The sequence below is a fragment of the Suricata suricatta genome, chromosome 14, assembly GCF_006229205.1.
Source record: "Suricata suricatta isolate VVHF042 chromosome 14, meerkat_22Aug2017_6uvM2_HiC, whole genome shotgun sequence".
NCBI lineage: Eukaryota > Metazoa > Chordata > Mammalia > Carnivora > Herpestidae > Suricata > Suricata suricatta.
In genome coordinates, this window is record NC_043713.1 from 75,952,046 (window position 1) to 75,977,495 (window position 25,450).

A 25,450-nucleotide genomic window follows, 5' to 3' on the forward strand; every position below is an offset into this window, starting at 1 on the left:
GGGAAAGTGCCTGCCCTAACGTAGACGCGTTTGGAGCCTGTCCACTTGGTATTATTTGATGCTTCTGTATCTCTTACCATGCAGGCTGTGCATGTAGACCGTATTGGTATTTGCCCTTTCAGGGTGGCAGACGAGCCAGAAAATGTTAATGCACAATTGGAAATTTTATTTTTATTTTATTTTTTAAACGTTTTTATTTATTATTATTGAGAGACAGAGCATGAGCAGTGGGGGGGCAAAGAGAGAGGAAGACACAGGATCTGAAGCAGGCTCCAGGCTCTGAGCTGTCAGCACAGAGCTGGACGCGGGGCTCGAACTCAAAAACCGTGAGATCATGACCTGAGCCGAAGTCAGACGTTTGACCGCCTGAGCCCCCCAGGTGCCCCAGTTTTAGTTTTATTTTTTGGTTTAACTTATGCCAGGGCTGAAAACCTTAAGTTGCATTCACACAGTAGAGATTCTTTTTAACACCTCCATTTTTTTCCCTCATAAACTGTTGTAGGACTTAAAATAATAGAAGAAGCTCCTTCCTACCTGTATGCTTTTGTCCCTGCCGTCCCCCCTCCCCCTCACCTGCCAGGCTCTTTCCTTGGCTGTTGGAGACCCTCTTCTTGCCCTCGGTGCCAGCTTAAGTGGGACTTCCTTAGGAGGCTGAACACTCTACCTAAGCCCGCCCCACACCCAACACTTCTACTTTGAGTTTTTTCAGTTGAAATTTGTATTGAGCTAATTGTAGAGTGCCATGCAGTTGTAAGAAAGAATACAGAGTGGTCCTGATGCTAAAGCGAACAGCACAGACTGGGTGGCTTAATCAACAGACATTGTTTCTCCCAGTTCTAGAGGCTGGACGTCCAAGATCAAGGAGCTGGCACATTTGTTTCTTGTGGAAGGTCTTCTTCCTGGCTGGGTGACAGCCACCTTTGTGGTCTCCCATGGCCTCCATCCTCAGACTTCCTGTCCCTTCATCTTATAAGGGCTCCACCTTCACCAGCTCTCTTAACCCAGTTACCTCCCAAAGGCCCCACCTCTAAAGGCCATCACCGTGGGGGTTAGGATGTCAGTGTCAGGGTTTCGGAGGGACACACACATTCAGCCCATAACAGATCCCTTGTCCAGTTTGCTCAGTTTTTCCCACTTGGTAACTTTTGGGAAAACTGTTGGACCAGTTTTCCTGGGGGCTTAGTTGGTTAAGCAGCCGACTTCAATACAGGTCATGATCTCATGGTTCATGGGTTCGAGTCCCGTGTCAGGCTCAGGGCTGGCAGCTCGGAGCCTGGAACCCGCTTCGGATTCTGTGTTTCCCTCTCTCTCTGCCTCTTCCCCGCTTGTGCTCATTAAAAAATATATAAGAAAAAGAAAAAAAGAAAGTGTTGGATGAGGGTGTGACGGAGCACACGGCCACAGCAGATCTGAGAGAAGTTGGTGCAGTGGCTGAAAAGGTGATCAGGGAGTGGCCCGGGGCACACTTGCTTTCTCAGAATTCATGTATCTCATCTAGGGGCTGGCCGTTAAAATTGCCATGTATAGGAAAGGTTTTCCTTTAAAATCCTTAAAAGAAAATTTTTAAATGTTTATTTATATTTGAGAGAGAGAGAGACAGAGACAGTGAGAACTGGTCCTTGGAAATCCTTTAAATCATCTCGAAACTGCTAGAATTGGGATCCTTGAAAATTCAAAAGCAAGAATTAACTTCTTTGCTCTTCTGGATATTTGAAGTGCGGGCTCCACAACCACAGGAGAGCAGAGGGGGCCAAGGCTGTTGAGTGAGGGTTATAGTGGGAGAGTCAGCAAAGGCATTTCATTCTCTGGAGGAGCCAAAGGGGGATGGATTTATGTAAATGTGTGTGCAGTGTAGCATGAGCACGGTGAGGTGTTCATACACAGTGCAGTGTGTATAGGACATAACGTGCATAGGCTGTAAGGCGCATAAGGCATAGCATGCATCTACAGTACAGTGTGAAAATAGAGTGAGATGTGCATACACTGTAAAGTACATTCGCTGTAACATGCATACACTGTAGGGTGTGTTCACTGTAACTTGCATCCGCTATAAAGTATGTTCTCTATACGTGCATACATTGTTAGGTGCATTCGCTGTAACGTGCATATGCTGCAAGGTGCATTTGCTGTAATGTGCATACCTTGTAAGGTGCATTTGCTATAAAGCGCATTTGCTGTAACATGCATTCACTGTAAGGTGCATTCACTGTAAGTTGCATTTGCTGTACGTGCATACGCTGTAAAGTATGTTCGCTGTAACGTGCATACACTGTAAGGTATGTTTGCTGTAACCTGCATTGGCTGTAAAGCGCGTTCGCTGTAAGGCGCGTCTGCTGTAAAGTATGTTTGCTGTAAGGTGCATCCGCTGTAAGGTGCATCCGCTGTAAAGCAAGTTCGCTGTAAGGTGCGTTCGCTATAAGGTGCATTCGATGTAACGTGCATATGCTGTAAGGTGCATCCGCTGTAAGGTGCATTCGCTGTAATGTGCATTTGCTGTAACGTGCATTGGCTGTAATGTGCACCTGCTGTAAGGTGCATCCGCTGTAAGGTGCATCTGCTGTAAGGTGCATCCGCTGTAACGTGCATTGGCTGTAACGTGCATCCGCTGTAACATGCATCTGCTGTAAGGTGCATCCGCTGTAAGGTGCATCTGCTGTAAGGTGCATCCGCTGTAAGGTACATACGCTGTAAGGTGCATCCGCTGTAAGGTGCATATGCTGTAAGGTACATATGCTGTAAGGTGCATCCGCTGTAAGGTGCATTCACTGTAATGTGCATACGCTGTAAGGTACATACGCTGTAAGGTGCATTCGCTGTAAGGTGCATTCGCTGTAAGGTGCATACGGTGTAACTTGCCAGGCTTTCTCAAGGCTTATCTCTTCTCTCTGCTCCTTTATTCCAACTCAGGAGGCAACCTTTCCAAACAAGACTGGACCATCCAGTGGCCCACCACGGAGACGGGGAAGGAGAACAACCCCGTGTGCCCCCCGGAGCCCACGCCATGGATTCGCACCCACCTCTCTCAGAGCCCCAGGGTGCAGACTAAGTGCGTCCAGCACTACTGTCACGCCAGCCCCTCCCCCGGGGCCCCCGTGTACACCCACGTGGACAGGCTTACCGTGGACGCCTGCCCGGGCCTGTGCCCGCCGCCGCCGCTGGAGTCCGGCCACCGCTCCCTGCCCCCATCGCCCCGGCAGCGGCACGCGGCACGCACCCCGCCGCGGACCCCCAACATCGTCACCACCGCGACCCCTCCCGGCACGCCACCCATGAGGAGGAAGAACAAGCTGAAGCCCCCAGGGACCCCGCCGCCCTCCTCCCGGAAGCTGATCCACCTGATTCCGGGTTTCACCGCCCTGCACCGGAGCAAGTCCCACGAGTTCCAGCTGGGCCACCGTGTGGACGAGGCCCACACGCCCAAGTAAGTGTGTGCAGTGGGAGTCCTGGGGCAGCTGGACTGGAACGGTGCCGGGTTAGGGGAGCCAGAATGCCCTGTGTCTCTCTTCTTTACCTGAAAGGTGGCTTTTCATGGAGGGCCCACGAGAAAATGAATAGCATGGCCCAGAAGTGACCCTTTTTAAAATTTTTATTCATATTTAAGATTTTATTTTGTTTATGAGAGAGAGCTTAGGTGGTGCTGCAAGCAGAGGAGGGAGGGAGAGAGAGAGAGACGGAGAGAGAAAGAGAGACAGAGAGACGGAGAGAGAGAATATCTTAGGCTCCATGTCCAGCATAGAGCCCGATGCAGGGCTCGATCTTATGACCGTGAGATCACAACCTGAGCTGAAATCAAGAGTCTGGGGCTTAATGGACTGAGCCACCCAGGTGACCCAGAAATGACCCTTTTTATAGTATGGATTTTCTAGGGTTGGGTCAGCAACTCTAGGGGCAGCCTGGGGGCCAGATCCACATTTATGGAGACACTGCCAGGTCCTGTGTGTGTGGCGTGTGGCGTGTGGCCTGTGGCTGCTCGATGCTGCATGGCTGGTGGAGTGTCGTCTGCAAAGCGGAAACTGTTGGCCCTCTGGCCCTTGACCGGGAGAGCTCGCCGGCCCCTGCGGAGTCTCTCCTAACGCTGCTCCTAGAAGCAGGCTGTGAGCTGCATACCTACCCTTACATTTTCTAGTATTGCATTAAAGAGAGTAAAAAGAAACAAATGATATTTTTATCAGAGGTGTCATGTAACTCAGTATATCAAAATAATACCATGTCCATGTAGAATCGCTAGAAGATAACACGGAAATACTTTGCATTCTCTCTTCCATACAAAGTCGCCGAAATCCAGTGTGTATTTCGCACCTACAGCTCCTCTCAGTGCAGACTCCGTGCATTCTGAGTGTGGAATGGCCCCATAGGGCAAGTGGCCGCCGTACTGGGCAGTATGTGAATGGGACACGCTGGGTGCCCGCGTCGGAGTGGGTCAGAGAGCAGAGACCCAGCCTATCGGAGCAAAGGGCTTCGTGCAGAAGCTTAGGGTGGGCCTGCAGGCCCCCAGGGGAGAAAATCGTGAAAGTGGATACAGTGTGTGGCCAGCTCTGATTTGGGGAGGACCCTGCCACTAGCGGGGTAACAAGTTCTCTGTAGCTACAGGCTGGCTGGCAGAAGGGACCGGAAAGCTCTCAGCAGGGCCCCTCGGAGGCTGACAGCGGCCAGGTGCCTTGCAGTCTTTGGAGGTTCGCAGCGTATTAAAAATAGAAGAAATGCTAAACAGGCTTACAAAAGTGGGTAGCATGTTTTAAACATTTACACTGGACAAAATTGCTATAAAGGCATAGAAGGTAAAATGATAGTGGGTGATCTTACCAGGAGATACCGTAAGGGATCTGAATTTGGCATCTGTTGTGCGTAAGAGCCCCGTATCCCTGCTCTGGGATCCTTGCGGCTAGGATGTGGGGGTGGGGTGGGGCGAGTTTCTTTGAATTCCCTGTGTGTGGAGGCCCACGTCGGGGCTGAGACCAGTCAGAGACACCATAGAGCGTCCCGGGAGGGGCCAGAGGTAAGCCAGGCTGGGCCAGGCTTCTGTAGGAAACAAAATGCAGAAGCTCTTGGCTGAACCTGACCTTCCCTTTGGCTTCTGGCGACATTGCAAAGGCTCCCAGGGGTTTCCAGACCCCCCACGCCCTAGCTGTGTCCATTTGCCTTTGACCCAGGCATTTATCCAGGGCTGGCTCTCCGGCCGGGGCAGGTGTGCACAAGGACTCAGGGGCACTGCCCCGATCTCAGACCTTCTCCCTTCCTCCTGTCTTAAGCAGTAGAGAACCCACATGCCTGTGAAGTGTTACTTTGTGACATGGTCCCAGTGCTCTCTTGGACTCACACCCGATTGCTCTGTTGCCCTCAGTCACCCCATAGGGAGTTCAGAATAGCACCTGCCTCTGAGGGTCTCACCACCTGAGCCAGTGTTTTGTGAGTGCTCATTGCCGATGCGGCACAATTGTTCTAAGTTGCATCCTGCTATAAATGTAAAAATACGTGTCTCTTAGAATTGATGAAATGTGGTTTGTTGTAGGCTCTGGGCTAGTCGGTGTGGGTATAATGGGAAGCAAAGAAAGACACAGCCTTGGCCGCGTGAAGTCTGACATTAATCAAATAACCACACATAAGTGTTATAAAATTGTGTCCAGTACTTATGAACAGTGTTATGGGCTATAAAGATGCAGTGCAGGACACCATCGGAGCTTAGGACCAGATAGAGCTGATGGAGTTTGAGTTGGGAGTGGGGTGACTAGGGAGGGTCTGGTCAGGGAGAGTTCCCAGAAGGGATATTTAGACTGAAGGCTAAGGAGCAGCTAAGACGGTGAAGGGTTAGATGTGGAGGGTATCCCAATCAAGAGGTTGGAGGGGGCATGATACACGTGAGGAATCAACAGAAGGTGAAAGAAAGTGTCTGTGCTAAGGGACCAAGGCTGGTGATGCAGGAGGAGACTCAAGAGGTAGGCAGGAGGCAGCACTACTCACAACAGCCACAAGGTGACAGCAGCCCAGGTGCCTATTGGCGGATGACTGGAGAAACACAATGCGGCCTCTCTGTCCGTTGGAGTATTAGTCAGCCGTCAAAAGGAATGAAATTCTGACACATGCTTCAATGTGGATGGATCACAAATGCTAAGTAAAAGTCACAAAAGGACTAAGTCACAAAAGGCCAGCTCTCATGTAAATCCACTTAGATATGGTGCCCAGAACAGGCAAATTCACAGAACCAGAAAATAGAAGCGTGGGTGCCAGGAGCTGGGGAAGGGTGAACGGGAGTTCGTGTTTACTGGACACAGAGTTTCCGTTTCAGAAATGAAAAGGTTCTAGAGACGGGTGGTGATGATAGTCGCACAAAATGTAAATGTACCTAATGGCACTGGAACTGTAGCCTTAGAAATGGCTAAAATGGTAAATTTTATGTTATATATATTTTACAACAACCACAGCAATGAAAAATTAGGCAGGAAGCATGCTCTGTCTTTCTCTCTCTCAAATATAAATAAACATTAAAAAAATTTTTTTAAAGGTGGGGCTTGGTGCCTGGGTGGCTTAGGTCATGATCTCGCAGTCTGTGGGTTCGAGCCCTGCATCGGGTTCTGTGCTGACAGCTCAGAGCCTGGAGCCTGCTTCAGATTCTGTGTCTCCCTCTCTCTTTCTGCTCCCTTACACTCTGTCTCTCTCTCTCTGTCTCTCTCTCTCAAATGTAAATAAACATTAAAAATAATTAAAATTAGGCAGGAAAGCTAGAGGTTGGCACACTTTTTCTGTAAAGGGCCAGACAGTGAACATTTCAGGCTTTGTGAGCCATGTGGTCCATACCTCTGCCATTGTAGAGAAAGCAGCCATGGACAATAGGTAAATAAATGGACATGGTGGTGTTTCAATAAAACTTTATTGGTAAAAATAGCTGCCTGGCTGGGTTTGGTGCCACAGGCTATAGTTAATCCTATCAGAACTCCTGCTTAGGACAGTGATTCTCCCTTTATAAGGCACTGGAAGGTCCTCTAGTGATTTTGGTGGAAGACATGACCGTATATGACATATATGACATGATCATAGTCTGAAGCCGTGGTTTCTCCCAACTGTGCCTCTCCCTTCCCTCTCCCTGTGCTCTTTGGACACATGATCTTTGCTATGCTTGTAGGGGTGAAGTGAGAGATGCTGACTTTTGGGGGTTTCCTCCAGCTCTCTCCCATCCAAGTACTAACCAGGCCCGACCCTGCTTAGCTTCCAGATCAGACGAGATCAGGCGTGTTCATGGTGGTGTGGCCTAGACCCTCCAGCTCTCTTTAGCTTTAGTTGATATATAATATTATGTACATTTCAGATGTGCGAGGTGATGATTTAACACACATAGGTATTGTGAAATGATGACCACAATCAGGTTAGTTAACACATCCATCACCTCACATAATATTTTTTTTGTGATGAGAACATTTAAGATTTATTCTCTCACCAACTTTCAAGGATTTGCTACAATGTTGTTAACTGTAGTCCCCAGAACTATTCATCTTATAATGAGAAGTTTGTATCCTTTGGCCAATATTTGCCCATTTCCCTCACCACTAACTGCTCGCAACCACACGGATGGTTTCAGATCCTACATATAAGTGATTTCATGCAGTATTTGTCTTTCCCTGACTTATGTCACTAGGCATAATGCTACCATCAGGTCCAACCATGCTGTTGTAATGGAAGGATTTCCTTCCTTTTTTATGGCAGAATAATATTCCGTGTGCGCACACACGCACACGCACACATGTGGGTATCATCTTCTTGATCCATTCACCTGCTGATGGACATTGGGGTTACTTCCATGCCGTGGTTACTGTGAATGGTGCTGCTACAAACATGGGGGTGCAGCTAGCTCTTCAGGATGGCAACTCCATCTCCTTCGGATGCACACCCAGAAGCAGAATGACTGGATCATACTGAATTCCATTTTAACTACTTCCAGGGACCTCCATACTGTTTTCCATAGTGGTTGCAACAACTTACATTCCAACCAGCAGTGCACGAGGGTCCCCTTTCCTCCATATCCCTACCTGAACTCATTGTCTCTTGTCTTTTTGATCGTAAATAAAGTTTTATTCAAACGTCACCATCTCCTTTGCTGTTTTGGTCTGCATTTCCCTGATGATTACTGACACCGGGCAGCTTTTTGTATACCTGGTGGCCATTTGTGTATCTTCATTGGGAAAAAAATGTCTATTCAGGTTCTCTGCCCATTTAAAAATCAGGCGATGATGGTGATTTTCTTTGCTATGGAGTTGTAAGAGTTTCTTATGTAATTTGGATATTAATGCCTTACCAGATTTGCAAATATTTTCTCCCATTCTATAAATTACTTTTTCACATTTTTTAAAAATTGTTTCTTTTGCTATGCAGAAGCTTTTTCGCTTGATATAATTCGATCTGTTGATTTTTGCTTTTGTTGCTTGTGCTTTTGGTATCATATCTAATGAAGTCACCAAGGAGCTTTTTCCCCTATATTTTCTTCTAGGATTCATAGTTTCAGGTCTTACATTTAAGTCTTTTTAAAAAAAATTTTAATGTTTTATTTATTTTTGAGAGACAGAGAGAGATAGCATGAGCAGAGGAGGGGCTGAGAGAGAGGGAGTCACAGAATCCGAAGCGGGCTCCAGGCTCTGAGCTGTCAGCACAGAGCCCGACGTGGGGCTCGAACCCACAAACAGTAGATCATGACCTGAGCTGAAGCCAGATGCTCAACTGACTGAGCCACCCAGGCGCCCCACATTTAAGTCTTTAATCCATTTCAGGTTAATTTTTGTGAGTAGTGTAAGATAAGGATCCAGTTTCATTCTTTTGCAGGTGAATATTCCGTTTCCCCAGGACCATTTATTGAAGAGATTATCCTTCCTCATTGAGTGTTCTAGGCTCCCTTGTTAAATATTCGTTGACCATATATTTTTGGATTTATTTCTGGGCTTTTGATTCTGTTCCATTGGCCTGTGTGTCTATTTTTATGCCAGCACCACACTTTAAACTAGCTTTCCCCAGACTCCTGAGGGATTTACTTTGTCTGGATAGAGTTGAATCACCTACTTTTTCGAGACCTTCCAAATCGACTTGTTGTTTTAGAAATTATCTACCAGGGTTCAGGCCAAGTTTAGCCTTGCCCATCAGGGTTCTTTTATCCAGTTTAGCAAACCCAACACTTGCTTGGTGGTGGCTCACCTCAGGAGATTCTGAGATTCACGGTGTAGAGATGCAGTGTGACCACTGGGGCCGGGACCCTGCTCTGAAACCCACAGGGACATTAGGGCACCTGGCCTTTTGGGAGGTTAAAAAAAAAAATCCAAGCCAGAGATGTGATACCTTGGACTGTGGAGGGGGGGGGCGGCAGGGAGGGGGACAGGGGACGAGATTAAATCTAATCAGGGAGATTTAGGAAGGGGTTTTAGAGAGCCATTAGTTGAGTTGAATTCTGATAAGTTCGACTTAGCAACAGCCCTAACTTGCCTTGGTCTGAGCTCCTCCTGGTTCTGCAAGGGAGTAGCCCTGTGACTTTGGATTTAGCCTGAGTCTTAATTTCCTCATCTGTGAACCAAAGGGTTTGGGATATGTGTGTGCTATTTAATCGGCGGCCATGACCCATTTGTGAATGGTGGCACTATTTTAATGGGCTGTGACTAGCATTAAACTAATGAAATAGGATGGCCTTAGGCTAGATATCCGGATATACGTATATAGTGAGCCTGATTATTAGTGTTGTTTTATGAAACACACATATATGTATGTATGAATATTATGCATATTCTGGGAGCTCTTTCTACTCTGGACAGCTTTGAGTCTAGAGTGAACCCCATCAGGGATTAGGTGAGGAGCTTTGAGAAGCCAGCCCTTTATCCTGAATTACTGGGCTCATTCTAGTTTCCGTTGTCTGTTTCATATCTGGCTTCTTCTCTCCTTCAGCCCCATACCCCTGCCGGGCCTGGTTCTTTGTTGCCAACCTGGCCTTCCCAAGTCTCCCTTTCTTTCTCCTCGATGGGAGAAGAGCTTCAGAAGTGATAGGTCTTTCTGAGCAGATCTGAGTCTTTCAAGCCCCACCACCCTGGTGGGTTTGAGTTTGGAGGTAGGCTAGGTTTTAGACATTTTACCCTGAGCACACCCCTGGTGGCAAGTCGTACACCAGGGGGCATTTTTAGAAAACAGTATGGCAAGAAAAGAAAATACTATCGACAGCACATGTCTCACGTCTGTTGAGAGCCTGGGCTTGTTGGAAGATATCAGAACTGCTGTGATTGGTTTTAATCGAAACCATTTTTCCTACTTAGTATTCATTCTCCAAGTCCTGTTTGCTTTCTTCTTTTCTTTTCTGCATGTAAGTGCGTGGCTTTACTTACGTGGCATTGCTAAAATACACACATGTACTACACACATACGTACAAAGAACTACTCTTTTTTTTCTCCCCTGGTAAAATTAATACTTGATTATTGTGGAAATTGAGACAACACAGGACATATGGTGAAGAAAGTGGAAATACGTGTTGGTCCTTTGTTTTCCATGTATGTGTACACGTTTGTCCATCTGTGTGTACGTGTGTGTATAGAACGTGCACATATGCATACACAGAGTGCGCTTTTTCTTTTTAATTTTTTTTATGTTCTTTATTTTTGAGAGACAGAGAGAGACAGTGGGAACAGGGGAGGGTCAGAGAGAGAGGGAGACACCGAATCCGAAGCAGGCTCCAGGCTCTGAGCTAGCTGTCAGCACAGAGCCCGACACGGGGCTCAAACCCATGAACCGTGAGATCATGACCTGAGCCGAAGCCGGCCACTTAACCGACTGAGCCACCCAGGCGCCCCAAGAGTGCACTTTTTCAACAGGGCTCAGTCATCCCCAAGGGAGCAAACATTATTTCTTGGTGGAGGAAGACAAAATTAAATCCCTGCTATTACAATAGTTTGGGTCCCTCCAAAGAGCCACTTGTGTAAACGGATATATTGTACGTCTGTGGTATTAACATTTTCATTGGAGGTTAGGGATGACAATGAGAACAAAAATCCAAAAAATTTCCTTGAAGGTTCCTAATGAAAAACAGATCGAAAAACACTGACATGGCTCTGTGGACTTAATCCTGTAGACACAGTTGGGCTTAGACATTGGGGTTATCAAGCGTCACCCCAGTGTTCTTATCGGTCTTTCTCTCTCTGGTTTTGTGGCCACACGCACATGGATCAGCCGGCGCCTTATGGTCAGCCGCTTGGAAACTTAAGTTCGTGGATTTCTCAAGGATTCTTCTGGTCATCTGCCCTGCAGCCCGTGGGTCCCATGGCCATGGGTGATGGAAGAAGGAAAAACAATTCTTATCTGTGGAATGAGCTGTATGTGTTCACATTCCTCCATTTGCCCGTGATACAAATGACTTGCTCTCTCTTGTCAGGGCATCTGAAAGGGTAAACTGGAGTCTTGAAACCTGATCACATTTTTTTTTAAATTTTAAAAATAAGTTTATTAGAATTAAACAAATACTGGTTATAAATCAAACTAAATGAAAAGTATAAGTATTCTACCAATATGAGCCAGTCCTCAAGGATAATCACTAAAGAAGGCATATTCAGCTAGTTCTTTTTTGTTGGCTCTTTATTCTTTATTTTTTTTAATAGTTTATTGTCAAATTGGTTTCCATATAACACCCAGTGCTTCTCCCCACAAGTGCCCCCCACTGTGACCATCACCCCCTCCCTCCCCCTCCCCCTTCAGTCCATAGTTCATTTTCAGTATTCAGTAGTCTCCCTTGATCTGTGTCCCTCACTCTCCCCCGCTCTCTTTCCCCCTTCCTCTCCCCATGGTCCCCTACCAGGTCTCTCCTGTTAGACCTATGAGTGCAAACATATGGTATCTGTCCTTCTCTGCCTGGCTTATTTCGCTTAGCATGACACCCTCGAGGTCCATCCACTTTGCTACAAATGGCCATATTTCATTCTTTCTCATTGCCATGTAGTACTCCATTGTATATATAAACCACATCTTCTTGATCCATTCATCGTTGATGGATATTTAGGCATATAATAGTATATTCCTTACAAAGGAAGGTTCTGCCATGCTCCTTCAGGGGGTCCTGTTAGGTCTAATTAAGCATTCAGACAAACGAGGTTAATAAAGGCCACAGATTGGCATCAGGTTGACCTGGGAAGGTTCACGGTAGCATCAGGTGTCCCTTCTGTGGGTCTTCGGGGGCTACTCTTTCCTCCAAGTGGCAGTTCAAGGGCAAGGTGGTGAGACTGATGTTTAAGGAGGGCTGGGAGCCGTCCTAACTTGGGGGGCAGTAGCACTTGGAGCAGCTCCATCTCTATGGCTGCCAGGGGTCCCATGAGAGAGAGACGTGCCTAGTTATAACAGTCATGCAGCTAGCTCAGCGTTCCTGAGGCCGTGGGACCCTCCTCAGGTATTTCAAGTTCATGGTAAGAACTTCCCGCGCATACCAATCTGCCAACAAGATTCTACCACGAACAGTGTGGTTATGAAAACAGCCGACATTTCCCCTTTAGAGACACAGGATCAGAGCTGGAGAATCAGCCTGAGGCCAGATTTCCATTCGCAGAAGACAGTAAGGTTACGTTCACTCTTTTCCATAGCTTCTCGTTGTGAGGTGGACTTGTCACCCATTCACGAGGAATTTCTTATTTTGAATCAGGGAGGTCTTAGACAAGATCTTTTGTAATTTATATACTACTATACAACATGTATTTTATATGTTATATATTTAATTTGTAAGTATCTCCAGTAAAATCTGTGCTTACCCATTATTTATTTATTTATTTTTAAATTTTTATATATTTTTAAAAATTTATTTTGAGAGACAGAATGAGACAGCGCCAGCAGGGGAAGGTCAGAGAGAGAGGGAGACACAGAATCTGAAGCAGGCTCCAGGCTCTGAGCTAGCTGTCCGCACAGAGCCCAACGTGGGGCTCACACCCACAAACCGTGAGATCATGACCTGAGCCAAAGCTGGATACTTAACCAACTGAGCCACCCACGTGCCCCCCCTTTTTAAAATCAATTTTTAAAGTATTGCTTCTACTTTGCCTAAGAAAGTTACATCCGCAGCCCCGTCTTCCTGATCAGCATTGACCTAGGGCCCCCTCTCCCAGATTCCAGGCCCATTTTCCTGGGTCCAGAGCAAGAATAGGTTCTACTCCCATGGAGACCCCCCTGTTTCTCTCAAGCTGCTGAATCTCTCAGTCCTGGGATGAGTCCAGTGAGACTCATTTAAAATAAGTCTGATTTTGGGGGCACCTGAGTGGCTCAGTCAGTTGTGCATCTGACTTTGGCTCAGGTCATGATCTCAGAGTTTGTGAGTTCGAGCCCCACATCGGGCTTGCTGCTGTCTCCGCAGAGCCTTCTGCCGATCCTCTGTCTGCCTCTCCCTCTATTTTCTTTCACAAATATATAAACATTTTAAAAAATAAATGAGTAAGTCTAACTTTCTAAATATCAGAACCATCTTGTATTTGCCTCTGCAGCTTCTGAATATATTTTCTTTTTTTTTTTTTAAGTTCATTTATTTATTTTGACAGAAAGAGAGAGCAGAGGAGGGGCAGAGACACAGAGAGCTACTCCCAAACAGGCTCTGTGCTGTCAGCACAGACCCCAATGTGGGGCTTGAACCCACGAACCGTGAGATCATGACCTGAGCTAAAATCAAGAGTTGGACACTCAATTGAGTCACCGAGGTGCCCTTGCCCCAGAAACTTCTGGAAACACCAGTGAGGCATCATTCATGGCCACATTCCTACTGACATAGCAGCTCTCAAGTCCCGTCATGAAAAATTAGCTGTTATTAGCTTGTTTTATCCAAAATTATTGTGGTCAGGTGTGCTGTGAGTTGGGCAACATGGCATTTTGTCAGAAGTACCGTGTCATTTACAAGGAAGATGTAATTCTGTGAGATTTGATCCTATTAAGTTAGTTTTACTTAACTGGCACCTGCCTCCGTCTCGTGTTCTACACACTCTCTTCGGGGGGGCCCCAGAGGGACTGAGCCCCAGTTGCCCAAGATGGTATACCCTGCACCCTCACCCCACGCCCCATGTCACATCCCTTATGGGCCTTCCTTACTTCCCCGCCTCACCTCTCAGCTTTGTCGTGGTTCCTTGGATCACCTTCCGATTATACCTTTGCACCAGACTTTCTCTTAGGGTCTGATCTGGGGAGAACCCAAACTAAAACAGGTTGTTATTAATATAACTGCATTAAGCTTGAAACACAGCACATTTCCACTAAGTCAAAGGGTTTGTTGGTGGAATGACCACTTTAATAATATGCGTGATGGCCAATCATTAACTGAACACTTATGGCAGGCTGGCATTTTTACATGGTTTACTTTACTGAATCCCATTTTGCAGGCGAGGAAAGAGAACATGCTTTGTCCAAGCTCATTCCGACTGATTAAGTACCAGAGCTGGAGTTCATTCTTCCCCAAAGTCCATGGGGTCCTTGGAGGATGGGACGGAGAAGGGCACGGGAGCCAGGTGGCTTGGGTGTGCACCCTGCCTTTAGCACTTCTCGGTTGTGTGACTTCATTCAGATTTCAGTGTCCCAGTCGTGGGAGAGAAAAATGGAGATCATGGAGTGAATCCGGATATCACGACCCCTTTGTTTCTCTTGATGTGGAAACGCCCTTGGGACGTGCTGCATAATATTGACCTTCTCTCAATCTGGGTTTGTCTAGTGTGTCCTGATGATTAGATTCAGGTGATAGAATTTTAGCAGAGGGTGTGGTGGCGTGCTCAGTGTGACGGAGCAGGAAACGCATATTGATTTCACCCATGACCTGTGGTGCTAATTAGGATCATTTGGTGAACGTGGTCTCTGTAAGATTTCTGTCCCAGACGGTTACTCTCTTACCCTCTGAAGTCAGTATGTATCTCGTGGGGCGATGCTTTGAAACCATGTAACTATTTTGTGACTCCTCAAAATTTCACCTCCGATTTTAACATCCACAGATGATTCTTGCCTGAATCCATTATTACTATGATGATTTCCAAGTGGTCGTTTTCTAATTCCGTCATTTCTTCCATGTTTGCTGGTCAGCTTTTTACTGAGGATAAAACTCCCCCTTCTTCCTTCCTTGTTGATTTTATATCAGTGTGATCTCACGGATTCTTATTTGATCCCATAGGTTATAGTCCTTTACTGTCACTATCTAATTTGATGCTCAGTTATCTGTCTTCAGTATGGCCCTTTCAGGCTGGTTCCTGCATCCTTTAGACATGTTCTTCTCTTTCTCTGAGCATTGCCTTATTTTCTAGCACAAGAAGATAATGGAATCTCTACCTAAAGGTGGATTTTCTTCTTCTTCTTCTTTCTTTCTTCTTTCTTCTTCTTTCTCCTCTTCTTCTTTTTTTTCTCTTTGTGTGTAAGATACTGTTTGTACAGAGCTTGGCACTGTGCCTGGTGCAAAGGAAGTGCTGGCTCTTATTCATATCATTACTCTTCTAATGATGTGCTAGCTCTTGACAGACCCTCAGACCTCCTGATCTTCTTCTAGCAGCCGTGGACGGGCAGGCTCCACCAGGGCACAGTTGGGTGTCAGGAAGGCATGCCATATCTCTTCTTTTCTGGGACCCAGACCCTTACCTCACAATGATACAATCTTCAGGGCTTATCCCTAAGAGGGGTAAATTTCTGAGAAATTACCAAGTATATAGAAAAGTGCAGTGGCTCATGGCATGGGCCTTTGGGTCCCAACCACCACGCAGAATGAACACATATGAACCTCTTGTCCTGTTTTCTCTGCCATGTTTCCCCCCGAAACAACAGCAATTAGATTTGTTTGAAATCCGTCCGTGTTGATACTAGTCCAAGTAGCTTCTAGTCATTTGCTTTCATCTGCTATGTAAGATTCCACTGCATGAACGTACAGGTGTTTGCCGAGTCCCGTTGATGGATATCTTGGTTGCTTCTGCGTCTTTACCATTGTCACCGGGGCTGCGCTATATGTTTCTTTGTGCCCAGGTGCAAGAGGGTCTCTAAGAGGCTCCTTCGAAGTGGAGTTGCTGGGCCAATGTATTTAATACATTAGAATTGTATTTGGGGGGAGGGAGGATCGCTTTAAGATGGGGTGCTTTCAGGAGTCAGAGGAAGGCTCAGGCGTGAAGACTGGGGGAGGGGCAGGCGTTTTGGTCCCAGTGGATTTTTCTGGAATCCATCAAATGAAATGTCTTACGAGACTGGTGCTGCACCTGCTTACCTCTTGCTCTTCAGAGCCAGAGGGGTCAGTAGCGCTCTTCACTACTTTCTCTTTATCCTGGACGGATGACCCCTTAACTGCTGCACCCCACTGCTTCCTGAGAGTGTTGACTTCTGACCAAGAGAGACCTGGGTTCGAATCCTGGGTGATGATAGTTCTGATACAGCAAGCCGCTACCGTGTTGTATCTGTGTGTTTGTGGAACAGCCCTTGAGGCCAGTGATTTGGATACTCTGGGACTCCAACCACTGAGGTGGGCATGATGGCTTTAGGAGGCCCACGGGGCAACTTGAAACCTTTCAGATTAAGCTACCATTTAAGGGCTATTCAATAAAAAAGTGTGACTGGCACATCAGATCCAGGATTCATTAGAGGCTGTTTGTTGCTTAAGATGAGGCTAGTAAATGAGCAAATAAATGTCCATTTATTTTTATTTTGTTATTATTATTTTTAATGTTTATGTTTGACAGAGAGAGACAGAGTGGGAGCAGGGGAGGGACAGAGAGAGAGGGAGATACAGAATCTGAAGCAGGCTGCAGGCTCTGAGCTGTCAGCACAGAGCCCGACATGGGGCTCAAACCCATGAACTTGAGGTCGTGACCTGAGCCGAAGTCGGAGGCTTAACCGACTGAGCCACCCAGGCGCCCCTTCAGAATCCTTCGTAACCCATTCTGGGAAACTTGCTCTCAGTCGATCGAAAGTGGAATGTTTGATTAATATCTGATTTCCATGCTTTCCCAGAGCCCTTCCATTCTGTAGGTTATTGGTGGCGACGTGACTTAGAATGTGACACTAAGACAGGAAAGAACCGGAGGGAGAGGGTCCTCCTTAATTAAGGTGGGGAACATCATTTTTTAGCTACTGTTTAGGGCACCGTGTGGTTCATGGGGCTGTGATGATGTGACAGATGCACGTGTTGTTTTGCAAGCCACGGGCCGCGTCACCGCGAGTGAAACGGTCTGTTTTGAGTGGCGCTGGCATCAGGAATGCGTAGTTATTGTTACGACCCTGGTAAAAGGAGAAGCATGAGGAGTAGATTCGGGTTCGAGGGCCCAGGAGTAAACGCCCAGCTCGTGGGCAGGACGCCGCAGCGTTTCCCGAGAGGTTTCATTCGTCTGGTGGAATTTATGGTCTCTCTTTATCTTTCCTTGTGGAAATCATGTTCAGTTTTGGCTTCTCTGGCTCCCCTCTCTTTACTCTGCACCGGCAGGCGCCAGCCTTCTGGGAGGGAGTGTCACTTGGTTGCCAGATTAAATGCCCCACATCTACTCACCCTCGAGGCGGGGTGCCATGTCTGGAAAGAAGAGGCACTGCTCTCTGTCTTGATATTTGACCTGGTTGATGGAATTTGAAATGGACCTTTTAGTGTGATAAATGGAAAGACATAAAAACTCCTTCCAGGCCCGGCTCCCGCGCTGTGCTGCGGCTCCTGGGCGGCTCCCGGAGCCGCAGGGGTCGGCCGCCCGGCACTTTGATTTAAGATGATGGGGGCGCGGGTGGGGGTATGATGTCAGCATCCCGCGGGGCAGTCACGCTGAGGCGGGCAGTACGTGAGGCCTTTGAAAGCCAAGGCGGAGGTTAGGAGCAGGACGGGGGCGGCTGAGACTGTAGAAATGTGTCCAGAACCTGAAGGCCATGAGAGAGACTTTATTCAAAGCCAAGTGTGTGGCCTTAGCAGGCCAGTGGGAAGGTAGCCATGAACCAGTCATGACCACCCTTCCATAGGGCTCTTCTGTGTTCCTTATTGGGTCAGGGGCCAGGCCTGGGTACCCCTCCAGAGGGAAATGTGGCCCCAGCTGTAACTCTGCACCATCATATGCCAGATGGAAGGCTTTGATGATTGAGTTCCATTTCATTCATTCATTCATTCATTCATTCATTCATTCGTCATGAGTTTTTGTCACATGCTGCTAAGCCCTACAGAGACCCTGGTGAGCAAATGACACCTGCTTTCCTGGAGCTGACAACTGGGCAAAAAAGAGCGATTCATCAGCAGACTAATAACGTGTGTTGTGCCGGATACAGGGGACCAGCGGTGGAAGCACGGTGGCATTTAGAGTTCGGCTCCCAACTTAGATTAATAGTCCAGGCCGCAGCCGTTAGTGAACCTGACCTGTCTCCTCCTTTGTGTGCCCTGGGAACAGCTCCCCAAGAGATACTTGGAGGCCTTTTTTGTTCTTTGGACAGGCTAGTGCCCTTTTGTCTGTTCATCCCAAAGAAATACTGCTGCCGTGCATTTTCCTGATTAGGGCAACTGCGTGTGCGTTAGTTTTACTCCCTCTCTTTTTTTAAACCTTTATTATTGAGAAACAGAGAGAGACAGAGCATGAGCAGGGGAGGGTCAGAGAGAGAGGGAGACACAGAATCTGAAGCAGGCTCCAGGCTCTGAGCAGTCAGCACAGAGCCCGATGTGGGGCTCGAACTCACCAACTGTAAGATGACGACTTGAGCCCAAGTCGGACGCTCAACCGACTGAGCCCCCCAGGCGCCCCAGGCTTACTCTCTATAGTGATGTCCTGGGGCTCCCCGGTTCTGCATCAGAACCTCCACTCATTTGTCCATTCTTCTGTTCTGCAAACACTGTTTTTTGCACTTATGATGTGGGAGAGATCTGGGGTGCAGAGCTGCAAAAAAAAACCAAAAACAAAAAAACCCAGCCTTCCTCTTGCAGAGCTCAGAATTTAGAGGAGGTGGACCAGAAGCATTGATTTATTTATTACTTATTTATTTTTAAGCTTTTATTTAAATTCCAGTTAGTTAACATACAGTGTAGTATTAGTTTCAGACATACAATATAGTATTCTGGCATTTCAGTGTAACACCTGGGCTTATCAGAAGTGCCCTCCTTTTTTTAAAAAGTTAATTAACTTATTTATTTTGAGAGAGAGAGAACGCATGGGAGAGGGGAAAGAGAGAGAGAGAACGCATGGGAGAGGGGAAAGAGAGAGAGAGAGAGAGAGAGAGAATCCCAAGCAGGCTCCATACTGCCAGTGTGGAGCCCGATGCAGGGCTCAAGCCCAGGAAATGTGGGATCATGACCTGAGCCTCACATTTAGGCCTTTAATCCATTTGGGATTTATTTTTGCATACAGTGTAAGAAAGTGGTCCAGTTTCCTTTTCTTTTGCATGTTGTTCGATTTTCTGAACACCCTTTGTTGGAGAGACTATCTTTCCCTCATTGGATATTCTTTCCTGCTTTGTCAAGGATTAATTGACCATATAGTTGTAGGTCCGTTTCTGGGTTTTCTGTTCGGGTCCATTGATCTATGTCTATTTATGTGCCAGTCCCACACTGTTTTGACCACTATAGCCAACTTTCTAATATAACTTGAAATTTTTTAAAATAGTTTACTTTCAAGTTGGATTCCATATAACACCCAGTGCTTCTCCCCACAAGTGCCCCCCACCATGACCATCACTTGAAATTTGAAATCTGGAATTGTGATGCCTCCAGCTTTGTTTTTCTTTTTCAAGTTTGCTTTGGCTATTCGGGGTCTTTTGTGGTTCCATACAAATTTTAGGATTGTTTGTTCTAGCTCTGTGAAAAATGCTGGCGGTATTTTGAGAGGGATTGCATGAAATGAATGTATCAGTTGCTTTGGGCAGGATACACCTTTTTAATAGTATTTGTTCTTCCAATCCATGAACATGGAATGTCTTTCCACTTCTTTGTGTCTTCGGTTTCTTTCATCGGTGTTTTATAGTTTTCATTGCACAGGTCTTTCACCTCTTTGGTTAGGTTTGTTGCTACGTATCTTACTGCTTTTGGTGCAAGTGTAAGATTGATTCCTTAATTTCTCTTTCTCCTGCTTCATCATTGATGTATAGAAACACAACAGATTCTGTATATGGATTTTGTCTTTTGTGACTTTACTAAATTCATTGATCAATTCTAGTGGTGTTTTGGTGGAGTCTTCTGGTTTTTCTATATATGGTATCATATCATCTGTAAATAGTAAAGTTTTATTTCTTCCTTATTGACTTGGATGCCTTTTGAGGGTTTTTCTTTGGTTGTCTGATTGCTGTGGCTAGGATGGGGGTATCAATTTCTAATTCAGTGAGGAAGGATCTAGAGGAGAGGAAGGTAGCTAGGGCTGAGGGAGCCCTGATGAGGAGCCCCTAAAACATTCATGGGATCCAGGGACGGCTTCCTGGAGGAACTGCCATCGAAGACGGGTCAGAAAACTTGCCCTGTAAGGGCTCGGGTCATGAATACATCCGGCTCTGCAGCCCTGCGGCCTCTCCCACACTCACCCACCTGCGGTAGTGACGTAGAAACCGCCACAGGTGGTTTGCCAGCGGAGGGCCGTGATGGTTTTCCAGTGAACCCTTGCTTACAAAGACAAGTGGGGGCCGACGTTGGCCCTTGGGCTGTAGTCTCCCAACCCCTGACCTAAGCTGAGACCTGAAGGGTGAGTGGGAGTTGGCCGGGTAAAGAGAGGGAAGGTGTCCAGGCAGGACGGTAGCAGGTGGAAAGGCCTGGAGCCAGGGCTGGTTGGAAAATAGATTTGGGGCTATACTGTGTGTATGTGGGGGGGGGGCATGGGGTAAGGAGGGAGGGGGTTTAAGGAAGCGCTCTGGGGTGGTTTGGAGTTTATCCAGGAGACAGCCAGTGAGGAACTTCTGGAAGGCCTCTCCGCATGCAGGGGCGTGACTTGCTGTGTATCGTTTTCAGAGAGGCGTGTTTTGGCCTCAGGGCTTCAGGCCAGTTGCCCTGAGCCCCTTTCTTCCTGTTTCCCATTAATTAATTCTTTCAGGTATGCGGTGCGCCTTCCAGGACACAGGAGAGTGTGGCTCAGGTGACATGGCCGAGCAGAGGTCAGTGGGCAGCTGTTCCACCTGCTCGGGGTGGCTGGTGGGAGAGAAGGGGCCCCTGGCCCCCTTCTAGTGCTGCTCACTTCCCCACGTGCATCCCCTCCAGGGGCCTCCTGGCCTGGCCTCCTGATGGGCCCTGTTGGGACTCTGTAATTTAAAACAAACATGGCCAGGGGCTGCCTGGTCGCTGGCAATGAGCTCTCCACCTCCTCCTCCTGTTCCCCTAAGGCTGGAGGTATCCATTAACTTGAATTAATAAAGGAAGGATAAAAATATTAACAACTCTCTAGGCCTCCAGCCGGGGCTCCCTCCACCACGGCTGGGCTTCCGGAAGCTCCAAGGAGAGCAGGCAAGGTTAATTTCTGAGAGTGGTGCTTAATGATTTTCAGGAGACGGTCACCGGGGTCCTTCCTTGCAGCCCGGCCGTGCTTCAGGATCACGCTGCATCCATTAGGGAGGTGGCCTTTCCGTGGCTGTCAGCTGAACGGGTCACTGGCTTAGCAGTTAGGGTCTCACCACCTTGGGCTTTGATCCCCGAGTTGGGGTGGGCTACATCGGGGGGCGAGGCCGAGCTGTGTTGGATGTCATCTCCTGAGGCCTGGGCTTGGTATCAGCTTTGGTTTGACTCTCCGAGAGGTTGAGGCTTAATGCGTTTTGGTTTCAGGGAAGATGAGGAGGAATAGCGAGGAATGTTCGGGGAACGTGTGGGTTCATTTCCTGACACGCTTCGTGTGGCGGTTTGAAGCCCCGTGTTTTGAGAACCTGAGGGTTTCCAGTCTTCGGAAATCTTTCTGGACAGCAGTCCAGCCCTGCGGGGAAGTGAGTTGGGCTTTGACCCTATTCGGCAGGTGAAAGTAGAGGTTCAGGGTGACACTGTTAGCTTTGTCCCCTCACGTGGACCTGACCCCCACTCCTTTCTGCCTCTGTCTGCATGCTTCTGTTATCACACCACAGTGCAATTAATTATAATAGGAATTGCTAATAGTGATTGCGTCCTTACCACGTTATGGGCACTGTGATTTACATGGAGTATCAGTTTTGTCACCCTATGAAGTAGCTATTATCACCATCTCTCATTTACAGTAAAGGAGACTGAGGTGTAGGGAGATTATATAACTCCCCAGGATCACACCTTCTCTCTCAGTCATTGGCAAACAACCACCTGAAGACCCAACCTGGTCCCCTACCTGTTTTTGTCAATAAAGTATTATTGGAACACAGTCACATGCATCCGTCGACATCTTGTCCATGGCTGCTATCACAGTGCATTGGCAGAGTTGAGTAGTTGCAACCAAGACTGCATGCTCTGTAGAGCCTAAAATACATGCTCTCTGGCCCTTCCAGAAAATGTTTGCTGCCTCCTCACCTTAGCTGACGTGGCAAACAGGATACAGATCGGACCCACAGGCTGAACTCATGACGCCCGTGTATGGTAGGCAGTCTCTGTAGTTGCTGTGCCTGTGCCTGTCATCTGTTTATCCAGCAGGTATAAGTCCCCATTGTTTTCCAGACGGCTAGCCTGTGAGTTCTTTCAGTCTGACCCCGTGCTACTCATTTCTGTCACTTTGATACTTAACACAGCACTGGGTACATAGTTAAAGGCTCAGTGAATGTGGATGGATGGACAGATGGATGGATGGATGGATGGATGGATGGGTGGATGGATGGATGGATGGGTGGATGGATGGATGGATGGATGGGTGGGTGGGTGGATAGATGGGTGGATGGATGGAAGAGTAGATGGATGGGTGGATAGAGGAATGGATGAGTGGATGGATGGATGATGGATAGATGGGTGGATTGGTAAGTGGGTGGATGGATGAGTGGATGGATGGACAGACAGATGACTTTCCCAGCCTGCCTCCCTCCCCACATCACTGGAAGCCATCCCTCCTGACTCTTGGTCTACTGTTCTCCCTATTACACAGTGAATATGAGAGAAGTTGCACAGGGTGGCCTTTTTCAGTTGTGCTCCTTTTAAAAACAATTTTTGGGGGGCTCCTGGGGGATTCAGTCCATTAAGTGTCCGACTTCAGCTCAGGTCATGCTCTCACGGTTTGTGTCAACACAGTGCCTGATATGGGGCCTGAACCCACGAACCGTGAAATCATGACCTGAGCTGAAGTTGGATGCTTGGTGGACTGAGCCACCCAGGCGCTCCTCCCATTATGCCCCTTTAAGGCAGGAAGGAGGGTGAGAGACACCAGCCCTGCTGAAGCCGCCAGCCTCACCATTTCCAGCCCAGTCCTGCCAGGCAGAGTAATGTGGGAGTACCTGGCCAGTTCCAGAGGCAGCATTGTTTTTATTTAAATTTGTTTGTTTGTTTTAAGAGAGAGAGAGAGAGAACATGAGTAGGGGAAGGGCAGAGAGACAGACGGAGAGAGAGAATCTGCACTGTCAACATGGAGCCCAGTGTGCGGCTTGAACCCACGGACAGTGAGATCATGACCTGACCTGAAACCAAGAGTCGGACACTTAACCCACTGAGCCACCAGGCGCCCATAGAGGAAGCATTCTTTACTGTTTTATTTTTAAACTTTTTAGTGTTTATTTATTTTTGAGAGTGAAAGAGACAGAGAGAGAGAGAGAGAGAGAGAAACAGAGTGCAAGCAAGAGACAGGCAGAGAGAGACACACACACAGAATCCGAAGCAGGCTCCAGGCTCTGAGCTGTCAGCACAGAGCCCGACGTGGGGCTCGAACCCACAGACCATGAGATCATGACCTGAGCTAGTCAGATGCTCAACCAATGGAGCCACCCAGGCGCCCCTCTTTACTGTTTTTTGACATAGACGTCTTAGTGTTGTCCTTGCCTGGAATTCAGTTTCCGGCATCCTTGATACCCCATTGTCTTCAAGCATGCATGGCAAGCACAGTCCTGAGGGGACTTCACGGGGACCCTTCCCTGGAGCTGCTGCAAGCCAGCTGCATGAGAGGGGTGCCCTTTGGCTAAGCCAGCTGGGAAGGAAGTCCAGAGTGAGGCAAAACAGCATCGCCTTTTCGAAAGGGCCGTGTTGAGGCCAGACTCGGTGATGCGCCTGGAAGTGTTTTTATCAAATGCTGAGTCTCCAGAAAGGCAAGTCCCTGGCAGGGGACACTTTCACAAGCCAGGGACAGGACTGGTATGCAGTTCGCAGCCTAACGTCAAGGGCGCTCCCGACTGCGTTTCACAGAAAGACATCAGCAGCTCTTGGGTTCCTGATTTGCACCCATCTCTTAAACCACATAGCACTTTCCCCAATTCCCAGCCGAGGAATTGATGACATAAAGAGCCCGGGAAGACACAGCCTCTGCCCTTGAACTCTGGACTACCCCGAGACAATGTTAATGATTTTGGCCTCCCTCGCCCACGTTTGCAGTGACCCTCTGGCGTGGCTCTGCTGGGCCTGGGGCAGCATGGCGACCCTGGCCTCAGGCTGTTACCTCCTTACCTGAGCCCTGAGCTCCCTCCAGCGAGGTCTGCGGTGTGGCATATGCAGTGAGAGCCCGATGCTGTCGAGGGGCTTGGGGAGGGGGCAGGGTGAGGGCTGTAGCACTGCCGTCCCATTCAGAGTATTTCATGGCCCTGGGGGGGGGGGGGTCACATACGGCACATGGGTTGCGCACCAGGCACTGCGCTCCCGGGTTTTCCTCAGTTGCCCATTTAGATTTCCAAGAATACTCCTGAAATGTGGGGTGTCTCGGGGCTCCGTGGGAGCCAGAGGGGCCTCTCAGAAGTTAATGTTGTGTTCCAGGTTATAATGGACAGCAGCTGGATGTCCGCCGGGGCCAATTTGCCGTGAGCGGCTGGGCAAACTTGGCCTCCAGTGGAGAATTTGTGAGTTCATTTAGCTGTGGTGGCGAGTGCAGGTGTAACAAAATGACAGAACTTGCTGGAAACATTCAAAGTTGCCAGGATTCTGAAGTTGGGTCTTTTTCTCATGTGACCCCGTGCCTTCTCCCTCTCTTTTCCTTATCTGCCCCTTCTCATTGTGAAAGGGTCATATGCTCCCAATTTTTTCCCTCTTCCTCCTTAGCTTCTTAAAAAATTAAAAAAAAAATGTTTATTCATTTTTGAAAGAGAGAGAGAGAGACAGAGCATGAGCAGGGGAGGGGCATAGAGAGAGGGAGACGCAGAATCCGAAGCCGGCTCCAGGCTCTGAGCTAGCTGTCAGCACAGAGCCCGATGCAGGGCTCGAACTCACAAGTTATGAGATCATGACCTGAGCCGATGTCAGACGCTTACCCAGCTGAGTCACCCAGGTGCCCCTCTTCTCCTTAGCTTCTTGATTGGTAGTATCTGAAATTCAGTATTAATTTAAATACAAATACAGGCTTTAAGCTAAATGAGTTTTGGTCAGTGTACATCCCCAGGGGCGCACCACCTCAATCAACATACAGAACATTCCCCCTGCACTCTGGAAAGTTCCCTCATGCCTCTCCTCTCCAGTCATCTCCCTGCCAC

The 25,450-nt window shown here is 47.9% G+C and overlaps 1 protein-coding gene across 1 annotated transcript in view; it reads left to right on the plus strand.

The window, feature by feature from the left end:
* Window positions 1-25,450, plus strand: part of KSR2 (kinase suppressor of ras 2) — a 410,482-nt gene that overhangs the window by 160,140 nt on the left and 224,892 nt on the right. The window contains 1 exon segment of the mRNA XM_029922908.1: window positions 2,908-3,421. Within this exon segment, the coding sequence (XP_029778768.1) occupies window positions 2,908-3,421 (514 nt within the window).